The sequence below is a fragment of the Cavia porcellus genome, unplaced genomic scaffold (genome assembly GCF_034190915.1).
Source record: "Cavia porcellus strain 051 isolate PalLab524CR breed Dunkin Hartley unplaced genomic scaffold, mCavPor4.1 scaffold_2, whole genome shotgun sequence".
NCBI classification, from domain to species: domain Eukaryota; kingdom Metazoa; phylum Chordata; class Mammalia; order Rodentia; family Caviidae; genus Cavia; species Cavia porcellus.
The window spans coordinates 118,943,922-118,960,379 of NW_026947485.1; the positions used below are offsets into that span (position 1 = coordinate 118,943,922).

Consider the following 16,458-nt stretch of genomic DNA (forward strand, 5'->3'; position numbering starts at 1 on the left):
GTTCAGTGCTATTTTCGGAGCTTTTAGTAAACAATCACAATTATGAGTCCGAACACCTGTCAACGACCACTAGTGTCAGAACGGAGATCGTAAAAAGGGTGAAGCCTGCTTGTTGATGGAGGGCTCGGCCCAGCACATGACCAGAGCCAGTGACCCCGTGCCCAACACACCACCTATGTAATATTTACACAGAACCTAAAGAGACATCGCCCCCAATGTCTTTCTTAACTTCCAGAGAATTCTTCCAACTCAGACAACTATGATGGTTGGTCGTGGAGTATAGAAATTATTCTCAACTCCATTTTTTCTCCTTGTCACCGCGTAAAAACACGCGTTTATTCTGCTTTCAGAATGTGTCCAAACTACGGCCAGGAAGAGCATGGCTCCGTACGGGAGGTGAGGGGCTCTGGATTCCTTTGCCTCCTGAAGGCACAAGCTCTAACCCAAGCGTGGCCGTCCCTTTACTTCAGCTGATCCTTACTGAGACTCCCGATGTCTGTTTCCCTGCCTCTGTGAACAGAACATCTAGAGCATACGCAGAGGTCCTCCCGGTTACTCAGTGTCACCAGTGCCTGTGAACGCTGATCACGGAACGAAGTCTTAGGGGCAGCTGCCCTCGGTGCTGGAGCCCAGTGGAGATGTGGAGCCCTGGCCAGCGAGGTGGATGCCACCCGCGTGGCTCACGGCAGTACTCGCATGGAGGACGTCACAGCTCTCTGTTCTTCTACATTCATTTCCCAGGGCTGAGGCAGGTGCCTCATGTGTTTACCCGCTTCTGTCCTTCCTGTGCTTCTGGGATAGAGTGCTGCTTGCTGCCTCCACTAGTTCCTATCACTAGCAATCACAGCGCTTAACACACACACACACACACACACACACCCGGCCCCCTGCTCTTCCCTGCATCTCTGCTGCCTCCAGTGGACCATGATAAAATCTGAAGACCAATCACGGCACACATGGTGGGAAAAGAACTGTGAACGTGTATGTTTGTCTCACAAGGAAATTTTACAGTGAGTGTGCTGTCTGAAAAATATATCCATATATTGAAACTTTCACTGTAGTTGTATCAAATTTAAAGGCTGATGTGGGAAGGACAGACATCTTTATAACATCAAGTTTTCTTTTGATGACTTGAAATACAAGTATTTCTGCTATTTATCTTTTTATGGCTTTTAATAAAATTTTACAGTTCCTACATAATGGCCTTCTGTGTTTAGTTTAATCACTTTTTGAGACAAGGTCTAGCTATGTTGCCCAGGCTGACCTTGAACTCTGGTGCAAGCAATCCTCCTGCCTCAGCCTCCCAAATAGCTGAGACCCCAGGCATTTCACTGCACCTGACTCCTGTGTGTTCTTTTTAAGTTTGTTTCTTGATTGTGTTTGTTGCTACATCAACTTTTGAAAAGGAGGGCGAGTCTCTTGAGTGGACTTCAGGTCACAGAGAAAACACTGAGTGAGAGCACTGCGCTCCTGGGCAGAGACTGTGCACAGGTCACTGAAACACGAGAGGTCACATACACGTGGCACAAACCAGCATGTGCACAGACAGCTTAAATTCTACAGGAAGTGAAACCTAACAGGACACCTAGTCACCTAGACAGAGGCAAATCCCTGCACGGTTACAGATCACACTGAAACATAAAACTGTAAAGCAAACAGAATAAAATGCAGGTGGATCTGTGACATCGGATTAGAAAGGTTTTCCTCAGACCACAAAAACATAAATGCTGGTCTACATAGTGTGGTGTGTGACTTAACCTCTCAGAAATAAAGGGCTATTTATCAAGGTACCCTGACAACTGCGGCAGGTCCCGGGTGCAGGTCTGAAATCACCGAGGACAAGGTCCCACCCTGCAGAGGAGGGAGCCAGCGTGACAGCGAGCAGCCCGCTCAACCTTCTGACTCTGTCGATTCTCGAGCTGCTACTTTTTGCAGCAGAAGGGATATACAGGTGTGAAAGGCACAGAAAGCTGTGCCTCCAAAAACACGAGCAGAGGGAACACAGGAGTACAAGAGCTAAGTGAGGCTCTGTTGGGTTAAATACCAAGAATAAGGACAAGCGGGGCAGGAAAGGGGCAGGAGCACACTGCAGGCGAGAAGGAAACAATCTTGGTCTCCGTTGACACGACAGTGACCAGAGCTCTGACTCAATCATGAGCAGGAGTCATGTGAATAAGGAAGGTGCTTTCAAAACAGAACACCACCACGGACATTTTAAGGATAGCAGTTAATAAGGACAGGAAGAGACAACTTCACTAATGATCATAGGAATGAAACAAGTAAGATAACGTTTTACAAAGATTAGACTGACAAGAATACAATATGAAGCTGGCTATGAACTGTAATTTCAGCACTCAGGAAGCTGAGGCAGGAGGATTGCCGCAAGTTCAAGACCAGCCTGGACTACCTAAGTGAGACTCTGTCTCAAAAATACACATAATGAAATAATACCAAGTGTCAGCAAAAATGGAGAAGGGAAGGGCTCTCACGATTGCTATGAGAATGTAGAGCAGTACAGGTTAAATTTTCCTAATCCAAAATCCAACACACTCAACGTGTGAGATTTTTTGAGCAGCGGCAGGATGCCCCAAGTGGACAGTTCTACCCTGACCTCACCCCCTGGGTCACTGTCAAAGGCCAGGTACACTCAGAATGACTGTATAAAATGACCTCTGGGCTACGTGTTCAAGCAGGTCCATCGCTGAGACTTTAGACATGTGCGGATGTTCTGACAGTCGAAGCACTTCCGCCCCATGCGTGTCAGCAATCAGTGAAGTGCGTGTGCACCCAGTACACAGAGGCTGCTCTGGAAAAATCAGAATTCTCCCAAATCCCGAAGAGGACCCTGATGGCAGTGAGGATGGCGGAGCTGTGTGTAGCAGCGGGCACTGCAAGAAACCCAGGTGACTGTCCCCAGGACCCTGCAAGATGTGGTGGCTGGGCACCCACTACATCGATCACAAGGCACAAAGCACACACAGTGACCCAGGCGGGTAGAGAGGGCCCCGATGTTTGCTCAGGGTTCGTATTTTTTAAGTGCTGAGCACTGAAAATACTTCCAGGGAAGCTGGGGTTCAGATTTGCTTCAAAACAGTAACGCAGTTCATAGATGTGGAGTTTCAGGTGCGGCATTGAAGGGAGAAATGGTTAAACACGCATGTGAGGCTAAACTGGCCATGAGACAGTAACACCTGATGCTCTGTGAGCAACTCGTGGGCGTTTGCTAGAATCCTCTCTCCACATCTGTGTGTTTGAAGTTCTCCATCACAAAAGTGCTGAGTGAAAAAAGAAACACAACCTTTAGCACAAGTCCGTTTACACAGATGAGAATCACAGGTGCCTAGAGCAGCACTGTAGTTTTTGAAGACAGAGCCGTGTATGGAAGCACTGGTGTGGATGTCAGCGGAGGCAGGGGATGACAGAGGCAGCCAGAGACAAACGGGGACTTTGGGAAAGACAGCATAAAAGCAGCTCAGCCTGCAAAGGCTGATGGCCTCTGACAAGTCTGATCCACTCAACTTCATGGATTCGAGGTCAAAAAAAGAACACAACAAAGAACCCCCTGCAATCACAGAAGAGGAGGCAGAAGCCCGACACCTCAGACCCCTGAGCCAGACCCTCTGGGACCACACCAAGAGAAAGGAAGGGCCAGCAGGTGGGAGGGTGGGAAATCACGCACCCTCAGGGTCCCACCAAGGCCACCCCAGGAAACTCAGAACCTGGACAGGGACCTGTGCCTGTGAGCCCTGCGCTGAGGGGTGAGGCAGGGGCGAAAGGTTCGCATCCCACCCAGGCAGCTTACTAAGACCCTGTCTCAAAATAAACAATCAAAAGGCCCGGGATCAAGCTCCATGGGGGGGGGCCTCTGGGTTCAATCCCCACCACAGGAAAATCTGAACCCTGCCCCTGGATCTGACCTTCCTAAAACATTTTGCCCCTCACTGCCACCGGGCTTGGTAACAGCAGAAAAGGCTAGATGCCACAGAGTTTGAATACCCACCAATCACAGCCGTTTACTTTTAAAAACTCTTCTCCAGTGTAAACTCTCCTAGTCACACCAGTTCTCTTCCTCCTTTCACATGTGCTTTCAAGCTTGGGGCAGTGACTTTCTTCAGCCAGAAGTGCTAGGCTTCCCCTCCACACTTAACTGTCTGGGGCATGGGGAACTCTTTCTCTGCACTCCCTAAATGAACCCCAAGTCCTACAGCCCCTCCTGGTAGTCCCCCTGGACTTCTGGTCATACCTCCTCCTCCTATAAGTGCACTTTCCCCAGAGCAGTTCAGTTAGCACCTTATTAAGGAAACATAGCACCCATCCAGCAGGCTGGAAGGGAAAGTGTTCCTCAGAACAGAATTTTCCAGACAGCTTACACATTAATTTAGGAAGCAGCAGAGTGAAAACAGTGCTGGCTTCTGTTCCAGAGACCTGGGTTCAAATCCCAGCTCCACCAGCTTCCTAGCTTGGTGCCTCTGAGGCCGCATCCCTGGGCCGCATTGCTCTCCACCTTCCTCCAGCCGCGGGTCTCACACAGCAACCCCGTGCACTAAAGCAAGAAATAAGTTTACAGAAGGCTTTGTGTACACCCTTCAAGATTTTCCTCGTAAGAGTGAATATAAATTAAGAACTTCTTGATAACTAAACAATTTATCTGATGTTCAAAAATGACTCATTCATCAGACCACAGATGTTTACCCAAGGCCAGCTAGGTGCACTGTGACTGCAGACTGATGGAGACGAGGTCCTGCACCCAGGGTTATTCCACCTTGTGCAAGGCAGGGCGCTTGGGAAGGCCTGGGGCCCAAAGGAGTCAGCAAAGGCAGGACTGGGAAGGGAGCCCCAGCAAGGGTGAACCCCAAGTACTGAGGTGTCAGAGGGGGAACTGAAAGACAGCTAGGAAGGGCCAAGCATCAAAGGGCCAGGAGCAAGCAGTGTGGCTGCAGAACCCTGCAAAACCGGACCACTCAGGGTCCCGTAGGCCAGAGTGGGCTCTGAGTTTTACTGCAAGTGAGTGGACAATGGTGTGGCAAGATCAAGGAGGCAAACACACAAGGACCGCAGGGACAGGCCCTGTCCTTATTTCCTGCCAGAGCTCCTGGTGACTGTCTTAAGAGTCCCATCCCAGAGCAGAAAGAGCCATGGCACAGCACAGCGTTTTTACGTTTACTAAAAGAAGCACCAATTTTTAAAAAAATTTTTTTCCTATACCCAGTTAGATGAAGCCATTAATATGGGGCTGCTCCAGGACAGAGGCACACCCTTCCCATCCCTTCTAGAGCCGAGGAGAGGACATGATATAGAGAACGTTGGCCCAGGAGCCGGAAGGGTCCAGTCTTGCTCCTGACCATGACTCAGTAGCCAAGAAACCTTGAGCAAGCCACTTAAGGCCTCAAGTCTCCACTTCTCCTTCTTTAGTAAGAGAGAGACAACGCTGAGATGCCCGCCTCGGCCATATGGGCATGGGTCCCAGCTGGAATGGAAACTGGAAACACCTTTCACTGCTTTGTGATCGGTTATTTTGACTGATGTCTAAATCACATGGCCCCCAACCTGTGCAAATGTCCAAGCCAACTCACTGACTGACAGTTGCAACACTAACTGAAACCCACACCCTTACTGAACCCTTCCTACCACTGAAGCCCTAGCAAAGCCAAGCTACGTTTGACGTTTGGTGGAAAATGAAGTTTACTTTCTAATTTTTTTCCTAATTATTTATTTTTAAAAGTCTATGAGAATGGTATATTACAAAATAGCTAAGAGTAATTTTCAAATTTTCAAATAACAATGGTAGCTGAGTTGATGGATATTAATTAGCTTGGGTCAAGCACTCTGCCAGGCATGTGTGAATCAAAATACCACAGTGCACCTCACCCACCTGTACAACTGGGATTTGTCAATCAAAAATAATGTTACATGGGAAAAACTCAGTGAGTTAAAGGACAGCATACTTCTCCTAGATTCATCAGTGTTTTCAAAGCATTAACCTTAACTTTTTTGTAAAGTACCGAATTAGGTTATATTTGTTCTTCAGTAACTAGAGTAGCCTGTCTTTGAATAGGTTGGATTCTTTCCCTTAAAAAAAAAAAAAAAAAAAAAAGAATTTGAAGCTAGAAATTCTCAAGCAGTTAGCTACTGTAATAATACTAATAACTATTTTATGCAGCCATTAGAAATAGGGACTGGATAGGCACGAGGCAAGATACCCTCACGTGAAACTGCCATGGAGAAATGGGGACCAGTGAATGAACCAACATCAAATACACTGCCCAGAGCCTGACAGGACCAGTACTGATGCTGTCACCAACTCTCGAGCTCTGTTAAACCTCTACACATACAGATTTACTTTTACAGTAACATATGTCATGTTTTACACTGATAAAAATTGGGGTATATGCAGTTATATGGATGGGTCCAGGTAAACAAACACAGCCAAAACACTAGATGGGAAACGCAGTCAATGTTTAAAGCACTTAGTTCTAAAGAGTCAGTCAATATTATTTATCTGTTTGTAATTTAGAAGATAAAGAGTAACACTGAGAAAATACAGATGCACAAATAAATCTTCACAGATTTCGAGGAGAGAAAAAGTTCAGGTTTTTATCGTGGTCATTATTTAATCATCTGAGATAACAGATTTCTAACCTGCTATGTGGAAAGGTATCACAAATAACTGGACATCACTGAAATATGTAATCCTTGTCAAATATCCTTTTTGCTCTATCTTAAAAATAAATGATTTACTCTCATTACTGGAAAAACAATGACATGGTTGAAACACATCTATTACTAAAAATCTACATTTTTCTTGTGCTTTATCAAACCAAAAAAAGTGGACTTCACATTCAGAATGACAAACTAAGATATACTTATTCTCGGGTACCATAATTCTGGTTTGTATTCTATCTTTTATTGCTCCATCACTGACTAGACTTTTAAAAAGAAACATAAACTTCTCATCATAAGGGAAGAAAACTATTTTCTATAGCTTCATTCAAACCAACTGAAGGCCGATTTCCCCTGAAATGACCAGATTTACATACTTAGATACTGGATGTGAGAGGAGCCAAATAGTGTACATTTTACCACCTCTGCATTCATCACTAAAATTTTATTTACCAATTTTAATGAATAGTCATTGCTAACAGAACCTTTAATTGCATATACATACCATACAAATTGCCACGGCAGCACTCTAAGGTGTGGGATTCAGCGATGCTCTCTGCGTTGCTGTGAAACACATTTTCAGAAAGGTTTCATCCTGAAAACTGTAACTTTATCATCACTGCACAAGCATTCAATGAAACAACCGAGTTCAAATACAGATTCTGTGAATACCAAAATGTCTAACTAAATACTTCTGCCTTAGATTCCTTAATATCCACAAAGCAGAGTATAACATTCACTTCAGAGACAAGATGAATGAAATCATGGGCCTGACATCATTACATTCTGAGTTATTCACACATTAATAGCTTACTGAGAAATAGTTAATACTTTGTCATTTTTAGATCATCACAAACGTAAAGAAAAATGGATACTACCGTCATGGAGCAGAATGACTGCCCTCGAGAGGCAATCACAAACAGTCCGTGCAACTGCCAAGGCGAGTGAAGCTTTGGCAGTACCCTCTGGAAAAGCATCTCTGCTGATGCCAGCTTAGAGGAAAGAATCCATGCTGCTTAACAAGCTTCAGGCAAAAAGTGCTCATCCACTTCCAGCATTCCAGGAAGCTGGTTTTTAAGGCTACAGTGAGGACACTTAAAAAACAAGTCAATGGCCTTATCCAATAAAGTTCAGTTGGCAGGACTGGACTGGCTTCCTAGGTTCTGACACACTTGAGGCCTGGGATGGGGGAGGAAGGGGAGGGAAAGGCTCAAAAGGTGACCTGAGGAGGTGTCCCAGCAGCCCACCATGACACAGTCACTATGTGTCACAGACATACACTGACACAAAAAGTTTAAGAAGAAGGTAGATTCAGGAAGAAAACAATACATGGTCTATTTATTTGTAGATTCCTCGGGATTCCGCCCAAAAGTTTGCTTATTTCTTCCTTCTTGGTTGTTTAACTTGGGAGTGTAACAGATGCAAGCAACCCTAAAATTAAATTTTATTATCATAGTATATGGAGAAATGAAAAGCTGGGTCTTCATTTCAATTATCATATTAGGTGAACAAAAACTTGGTATTTCAACTGCAGGACATTTAAGTGTTGGGTTTCAAAGTCTTAAAATTGGTCTCATAAGACAGCCTTTCATTGGTCTCTATATCATTCACCTGTGTGAACTAGAAAGTCTTAACACATTACGGGGCTGGGGATTTAGCTCAGCAGCTCAAGCGTTCGCCTAGTAAAGCATGAGGTTGTGAGTTCAATCTCTGGTATCAAAAAAACAAAATAAAATTTCTAAAAATAAATAAAATAAAATAATGCATGGAAAGCAGAAAACATAGTCAGAACCATAAAACAAATTTATTTTAGAGGCAATAGTGTACAAAAGTTTTGACACAAACCATCAGTTCAATTTTTAAAATCATTTTGTTTCTAAATATGAAAGCCAGACTTCCTCTTCTTCAAAATAAAGTGATCGTTCATGACTCCATAAGGTATATAAATTACTTCAATATAAGCACACATGAAAAAACTAGTGTTCTTCATGGAACAGAGCCATAATAACTTATAGCCTGGAATCTGAGACCCGTAGTAAAGAGTAACATCAACACTCTCTGCAAATTCACTCTTAGCATCTTGTAAATGTCTTTAATGTTTAAAATAGCATTGTTTTGCTTTTACATGTTCAACTTTCTATCAAAACTCTATCAACATTAAATGGAATTTCTCAAACTAAATTTTTTGGACTAAGTCCTAATAAATCCACCGGAAGAAATGACAATGTTGCTGTGTTCCTGTTTCGTTGCTGTTTATAAGAACTTCTCTTTTTTACAGGTATAATAAATGACATATGTAAATAAATAAAAGCAAAACAAGCAATGTGAATGCTGCTTTCCTGTTTTATAATGTTCTGCTTTGTAACTAAGCTACTCTGGGTAACGGACACAGAAGAAACTCCGGCTGCAGGTAAAAAGGCGTTTTGTGAAGGTGCCCATAGCACTAAGAGGAGTATTTTGTATCTTTTCTAGTAAACACTTCAAATGGAAGAGAAAAATATAAAACCCCCTGCCTCTGCTCAGCTCTTTGGAAGCACATGCATTGCTGGGTGATCATTCAAAAAACATTCGATTTCTGCCTTTAAAATGTTGACTGAATTCTCTCAGCCATGGAAGGAAAAGTGTCTTAGAAAGTTATTCAAAATTATAAGACCCTGCCACTCAAAGCAAACGTATGATGATTTTTTTTTTTTTTTGTATTGGGAATTAAACCCAGAGTTTTCACACTGAGCTACATCCCTAGGCCTTTTTTAGTGTTATTTTGAGGCAGAGCTCCACTAAGTTGCTAAATTGGCCAAGTCAGGTTTGAACTTTGCATCCTCCTGCCTCAGTCCCCAGATGAGTACCACAATGCCGGGCTTACAATACATCTTCATAGGTTCATTAAGCAACACCCCTTCCTTTCTCAGGCACAATATGCCCAGAATCCCACAATGATAGATAAAACTCTTTTTGAGCTCACTTCAGTACCAGTTAGCAAGATGCAAAGTTATCAGACATCAACAAAAAGGAATGAAGCCGGTTACACTCAGGCTCCCACGAACTGGAAACAGTTACCTGGCAGTCACAGAAAGCCAGCAGGGATGCACAGTCGCGACTGGGAAGATTCCCCCTGGCACATCAACAGCTGGCCGAAGAGGAGGCCAGGACCCGGCCCAGCCCAGCAGCTGGAACCCATCCTGCAGCACCGGGCTCTCACTGAGCAGCGCCGCCTTTTGCATGGCGTGGACGCGTGACAACCCACGCAGGCTGTGTCATTCGGAGTCACACAGGCTGGAGCCTTTGCCTTCGTAACCTTCCAGCGTTGCTGACAAATTACAAATTGCGCTTTGTTGCTTCCTTTGTGTCTGAACCCCTCTTCCCACCAAGCACCCTGAGGAGCCGGGCTTCCTGCTCAGCGAGGAGACCACAGCCATGCAACCCGGGAAACTGAAAGTTCTCCCGCAGCCGCGGAGTGGCTATTTTTGGCTGACCAGGGGCCCATTCAGAACACTTATTTAAACAAATTAATTATCCATACAGGTCAAAAGACTGGTGACTTTTCCCTAGCAAAGGAAAGAAGTATCAAAAAAAAAAAAATTTCAAAGCATCATTAGCCTTGCAATTAGCTGAGAAAAAAAATGAAACATCAGAAACGTGAAGGCTGTGTCACAAATCCCTGTGCATCTGGAACAAATGGCACAAGGACAACACTTTCTGATTGAGTTGAGAGCCAGGACCCTTCTTTTTACTAGGTCAGACACGCTTATGCAGGCTGGGGGACAACCCGAAAAGGTGACAGCAGCCTATACCTGTGTCCTTGCCTTTCATAACTGCTTAAGGATACAAATCAAAAGGCCGTCGTTTCCTCTGCTGTATTACCTCCAAACTGCCGACAGTTGGGAAAAGCAGACAAGGAGGTACCTACGAGCACTCTTTAACACCTTAAAGGCATCACAAACCTAAACTGACGTGTTCCCCACTGTTTCGGTTTGCAGTCGGCTCCATATCTCTGCCTCCCCCAGGGGTGTCCTACATGCCCAGCACACAGTGCTCATACACTTCATGGTCCCCGCCTCGCCAAGAGTGTGCAAAACGGATAATGAAGAGCATGCACATCTGTAGCACCAACAAGTCCCACCGCCATCGTACTCCAGCCAGATTATCTGCTGGACTTACAATGGGTGAGGATCTGCCAAGCAAAAGGACCCTGCTATAACAGAGCTCAGGTATCAGGCTGTAAGGAGCAATGTGGCAGAGAGTCGCTCTGCTCTTTCTGTTTGGGGGTTGCTGGCGATGGGCCCTAGGGGCTCACTCACACTGGGCAGGCAAGTGCCCTGCCCACAGTAACAGTGTCTCAGACAACTGTAATAAGAAAGGAGACAGTGAAGCATGATACACTCCTAGACTAGCACCCTCGTGGTCCTGTCTGTTAATAACTGGTTCGTTTGCATCTGGTTACAAGACCGTGGTCCTCACCGGAATATTTTTGATAGGCCCTTGCTTCTGAAAGTTGCCTTAAGTTAACACAAGCATGCTGAATTCACGGTCAGGTGAAAGCACTGAAGAATTTCACTAACGACAGCACTGGTTATAAACTTTAGTTAATTCATCTCATGCTGCATGTTGCAAATCACATTAAATATACATTGATAAAACTTGGTTTATTATATGCTATAACTATGTAACAGAAAATAAATGGCAGCCCTAATACCATCAGCTGCATTTCTAAGCTTTAATAAAAGATTTATGTAAATACACTATTCATGTATGTTAGTGATACATTACCAGGGTTTTTCCTAACTTATCCCTTACATTGTACATTTAAGTACACTTTTCAATAATGAAATGATTCTTAATAAGGAATTCATGGTTTACAAATAATTCATAACACATTTGATAAACTTCCTCCTTAGCAGTGCAAAGTATTATACATCTCACCATAAAATATTAGATAAAAGTAAAACATTGGTAATAAACCATACTTTCTATCATTTCTGTATGTATATCTGCTTTCCTCTAGGCAGAAACTTGCACTGTTACAAACGACAAGAGCCCTTTAGCAGTGTATCTGTGTCTTATTACAGGAGCAGGAAAGGGAATTGATTATTTTTGAGCATATCAGATTCCTCCTGCACTGTCTGTCAGGATGGCAGAAGGTGAACTGCGATCCAGTCTCTCTGCACCCAAGCAGACCACTCTGGCCTGCAGGAGTGAGGCTGCCTGGCTGGCTGTCCGCTGCCACCAGTCCTGGTCATCTCGGGGCCCCTGCCGCCTCCCCAGTTGCCCTCCCACACCAGCAGGAACCTCTGGCTTCCACAGATGGGAGCTCCCCTCTTCTAGCTTCTCCCAGAGTCCCCGGCAGGGGCAGGGCTTGAAACAGCTACTCAAGACAGATGTTGACAAGCTTGAAACTGTTTCTCAGACTTCTGTTTTTCCAGGAAGTTGTTACTGGGAACCTAGAAAATAGTAACTTACCTTTGGTTGCCTTCCCCCATTAATGAAAAGGATGGCTCTTAGTCAACTGGCTTTGGTATTTTTCTCATTAAATAATACAAAAAAAATTTCCTATGCTTGATTGGATATAGAAGAATCTGAAAGGTTATATGGGCATTCATCATTTGCTTATCAGCATTTTTTAAAGTCTTCTGCTTTGAATATTTATACAGAAGTAATAAAACATACATTTTAAGTGTGTCTTTAACTGTTTGAGAACCACGTTTGCAGTACGCGATGGCTCACTCATCATGGAGTGATCCTCTCCCCTCTTCTTCCTCTCTTCCTCTCGCTCTCCATCCCCATCAACTGGCAAGATGAAGTCTTTGAAAAGTACACCTGGTAAGCTAACCGAACTCCAGCTATGCTGGGAACATGAGTTTTACTGGCGGTTCCAAAGTGCAGAAAGGAAATGGAGACGTGGCATCTGGAGGCTGAGTCAGTCAGCTGCTTGGGGAGGCAGAAATCTGAAAACACTTCCAGGGGCTCCGCCTGAAAGGCGTGGGGCACACTCACTGGAGCCACAGCAAGCACCTATTAATTTAGTTTGTAACCGCACCACCATCATTTCCCAGGCATATCTTGGAAAAGATCCCTTTATTCTAATCTTCTAAGATTCAAAAACCTTTTAAAAATTGATGGACAGCAGCTAGCAATGGAACCCTTCCTAAAGAGCCTTTTAAAGTTTCACGTGCACCCCCTTCCAACAGCTATCGCCTGGCTACACGCCGCCTCCTGGGTTCTCTATGTGCCATCCATGCCCTCCCATTGTTGTCACCCTTTGATTGGGCACATGAAGGCCTCTTTAACTTGACAAATCCAAATAGTGCTCCCACAAACACCACTGCGCCAAGACTTCACAGGGAGAAGGGATCCCAAGCCTCCTCTTTCTCCTCCTCCTCCTCTTCCTCCTCCTCTTCCACCTCCTTGTTCTTCTGGGGCAGGGGCTGCCTGGCCTGGGGTCATGCCTGGAACTGTCCTCCTTGTCACAGACTGGAGTCTCAGCCTTGTCTGACCCCTTGCTGGCTCTGCCTGGGAATCCCCCTCACACCTCTGGTTCCCCTCCCATCCCTTGCCACCAACCCTTGAATACCGGCAGGTTCCACCTGTGATTTCCTCGCCCTTCCCAAGAAGATGCTTTTGTCCTAGTCTGACGGCTTCAAATGACACACAATAAAAACCAGGATGGAGGCGCAGACATGTGACAGGCAGGAAGAGGCAGGACACTACACTGTCAGGCTCCGGCAGGGAGCACTGGGGAAGCTGCTGGCCTTGCCCTGGATGTGGTGCCCAGCTCCCCAGTGCATGGGCTTGGTTACAATTCCCCAGGCTGTTTGCACACCATCAGGAATGCTGGCCTTCAACAGGGTTTGTTTTTGAAAGGGAAGACTAAGCTCCGCCCAAGCTCCAGAAGGCTCCCCCTGTGAGACTGGAGTCCCTCACTCTGCTGAAGCATAGGTTTCCTCCTTGGCAAAGTGAAACAAAACATCACACAGGAGGTGCTGGGAGAGGCGCTGGGCTGCTGGGCGCAAAGGTTGTGTTTACAAAACACAAACTTTCTGGGTCTCCAACTTTTCCATTATCCAGCGGGAGCACCGATCTAACAGCTCCTTCCTTGCTCAGAAACCTGCGGGCAGTTTCCTCCCAGGCTGCTCCATCAGGAGCACACTGGGCTCCTACTCATCTCTTCCTTGCACCTCCAGGTTCTCCCCCTGGTCTCTCCCAACTTGGGGCCACTGTGATGACGGCCATCTCAGGGTCCCAATATTTCATGTGCGGTCCTCTGGATCCCGTCTGCTCCTCATCCTGAAAGCGCCTCCACACTGCTGTGGAGACATGATAACAAGTTGGCCGTGTGTGTGTGTGTGTGTGTGTGTGTGTGTGTGTGTGTGAGAGAGAGAGAGAGAGACAGAGAGACAGAGAGAGAGAGAGAGCACATGAGCGAGCAGCTGGCTTGTCACAACTGCTCCCTGGTATCTCTGCCCCTAACTCCATGGCCCACATTACCTCCAGAATTTTCACCCTAAAGGACACCTCAGTGACCTCACTTTTCTGCTCCCAGCTCCTCCATAGGGCCCAGGTCACGCCCCTGTCCCAGGTTGCTGTCCATGGCTGCTGCTGGCCTTGCAGCTGTGTCTCACAGCTGTGTCCCACACAGCATCCCAAGGACAGCTGGCCCTCGGGGCTGTGGTGCTGCCTCTGCGGCCTCAGCTAACCACAGGGCCACAGTGCTGGGGAAACAAAACAACATCTGCCCTGAACACAACAGATGCCTTTTTCCTCAGTCCCTGAACGACAAGGGGCAGAAGTAACTTAAAAGGTGATTTCAAGTATGTGGGAGGATGGCAGAGGAGAGATGCAGATGTCACACCCGCCCCACACAGGACACAGGCACCGGCAAGGGTTTGGGTCTGTGGAGAGGCGGGGAACCACGCACGGAGGCTGAGGGACAGCCCTGTGCTGACCTTACAGGTCTCTCTATCTCTGTATCCGCCCCCAACTTGAGGTTGGTCCACCCCCAATTGGCTGAAGTCTGTTTTCCATAGCATCCTCTCAGAAATGTTTCCCACTCCAGCTCTGGGGTGCTCAGCTGAGGCTGCTGTATACAAATGGTTTGCACTGGGTAAACAAGTACAGAAATGGAGAAAGAGTAGAAAGCATGAAGACCTTGACCCCATTTCAAAAAACACATGTAAATGTACATTCTTGTAAGAGAAACAAGGTTTTAAAACTCACTTCAGATGTGATCTGGGCAAGCCCCAATTTCAGTTTTCTAGGCACTGTATTTTCTATACAAAGAAGTGAATGATTGTTTCAAATGTTTAAAAGAAAGGGACCCCGTTACCCAGCTCCTGACCTCGGGGTCCTGCTGTGCCCTGCAGAAAGGAGGCAGGAGCAGGAGCCCAGCAGGTGGAGAAAGCAAGGCCTCTCCCTGCCCAGCTTTGCCCTCTGCTCAGACCTGGCAGGACCCAGCCTGGTCCCTGAACACCTCCCCCGTCCCAGGGCTGGCGTCTGCCCTCTGCCTTGCAGCCCAAGGGGTGACACAGCCCCGTTCTAATTCTGGGTGCTCTTCCGGCCCTCGGGGTGCTCACGCTGCATAGAGCTGCAGGAAGCTCTCCCCAGTCCTCTGTTTTGGAAGTATCCGCTGGTTACCTAACAAACACAGAGGCAACACTTCATAGGATTAGCAGCATTTTGCTAGGATTGTTACATTACCAGCTCACTTGTCAAGGGTACTCCTATTGTAAGAAAATACATCAACAACTTTTAACTTTCAACACTTTGAGAAAAACTTTCCTATACCCTATAAGTCCAACTCACGTAATTCACTCAATACAATCTGAATTCAAAATGAACGAATGAGCTGTTTCCCACACACAACCGCTCCCAGTGTGTGTGTGTGTACACAGGTGTGTGTGTGCTGTGCTCTCCTAAGGAAACGTCACTCGAGTTTTCCCATTGTAATCATTCTAAAGGAAGGAATAATAGTATCAATAGCGAACTTTAATTCAGAGGAAAAATGCTCACGGAAACCCCTTAACAGCTTCCTAATAATAGCTACGATTTAAGTGCACTGACAAAATATAATCATCACATAATGTTAATCCAATTACAAGTGACAAACAGTACACGATGCCGTGAAAAGAAAAATACAACAAGGCACCGTGCCAAGGGAGAGCTGGGGGTGTGGCTTGGTGGCACGGCACCCACACCCTGGGTTCGAGCCCCGCCCCCCGGAGGAAAAGGAATTAACAGGAGGGAGAGGAATTGCTCCTGCTATCCCAAGAGTTGGTCCCACAGCTGTAACCTCGACAGACTCAGGCTGGTGGCGGCGCTGATCTGGAGGGGCCACACGGAGCCCTCTGGGTACCCTGGGTTCAAAACCTGCTGGGCCGTGTGCCCACGGAAAGACGTAGCAAGCAGCAGAAACTGAATCATAGGAGCAGGGGCTTCTCCCTGATGCCACCCAGGCCTCTTGATTTGTGTCTGACTCTGGAGTTTACCAGGTAAACTCAGAGGAGGAGAGACAGCTGAGCTGGCACCCCAGCTCCTCCTGGCCTTTGTTTCCATCGGAACCCTTAGAGCTGGACGCTGGGCTCCGCCTTGGGAGCTGTCTGCAGAGCGCTTCTGGTGCCTGAGATCATGACCACTCTCCAGTGGCTGTGACACGTAATACTCCTCTGCCCCCATCCCTGCCACCTCCCAGTCCAGCTCACAGCGCAGTCGTGCTGGCGCTCTTTTCTCCACTTACCCACGGAAGGACACCACGTCGCAATGGCCAGTGTGGGCAGCAGAATCAGCAACCGGAACTGAAATTCCAAC

General features: G+C 46.4%; 1 protein-coding gene across 5 annotated transcripts in view; it reads right to left on the reverse strand.

The window, feature by feature from the left end:
• Ssbp2 (single stranded DNA binding protein 2) overlaps positions 1-16,458 on the reverse strand; it is a 250,693-nt gene that overhangs the window by 224,274 nt on the left and 9,961 nt on the right. Inside the window, exon 1 of one of the 5 annotated variants that reach the window (XM_063245280.1) lies at positions 9,718-13,028. The exons of 3 other annotated variants lie outside the window; for them this stretch is intronic. In XM_063245280.1, the coding sequence (XP_063101350.1) occupies positions 9,718-9,881 (164 nt within the window). In that variant the 5' untranslated portion in view covers positions 9,882-13,028. Of the gene's footprint in view, positions 1-9,717; positions 13,029-16,458 lie in introns of those variants that run through there. One more of the 5 variants, XM_063245281.1, reaches the window with a different exon arrangement.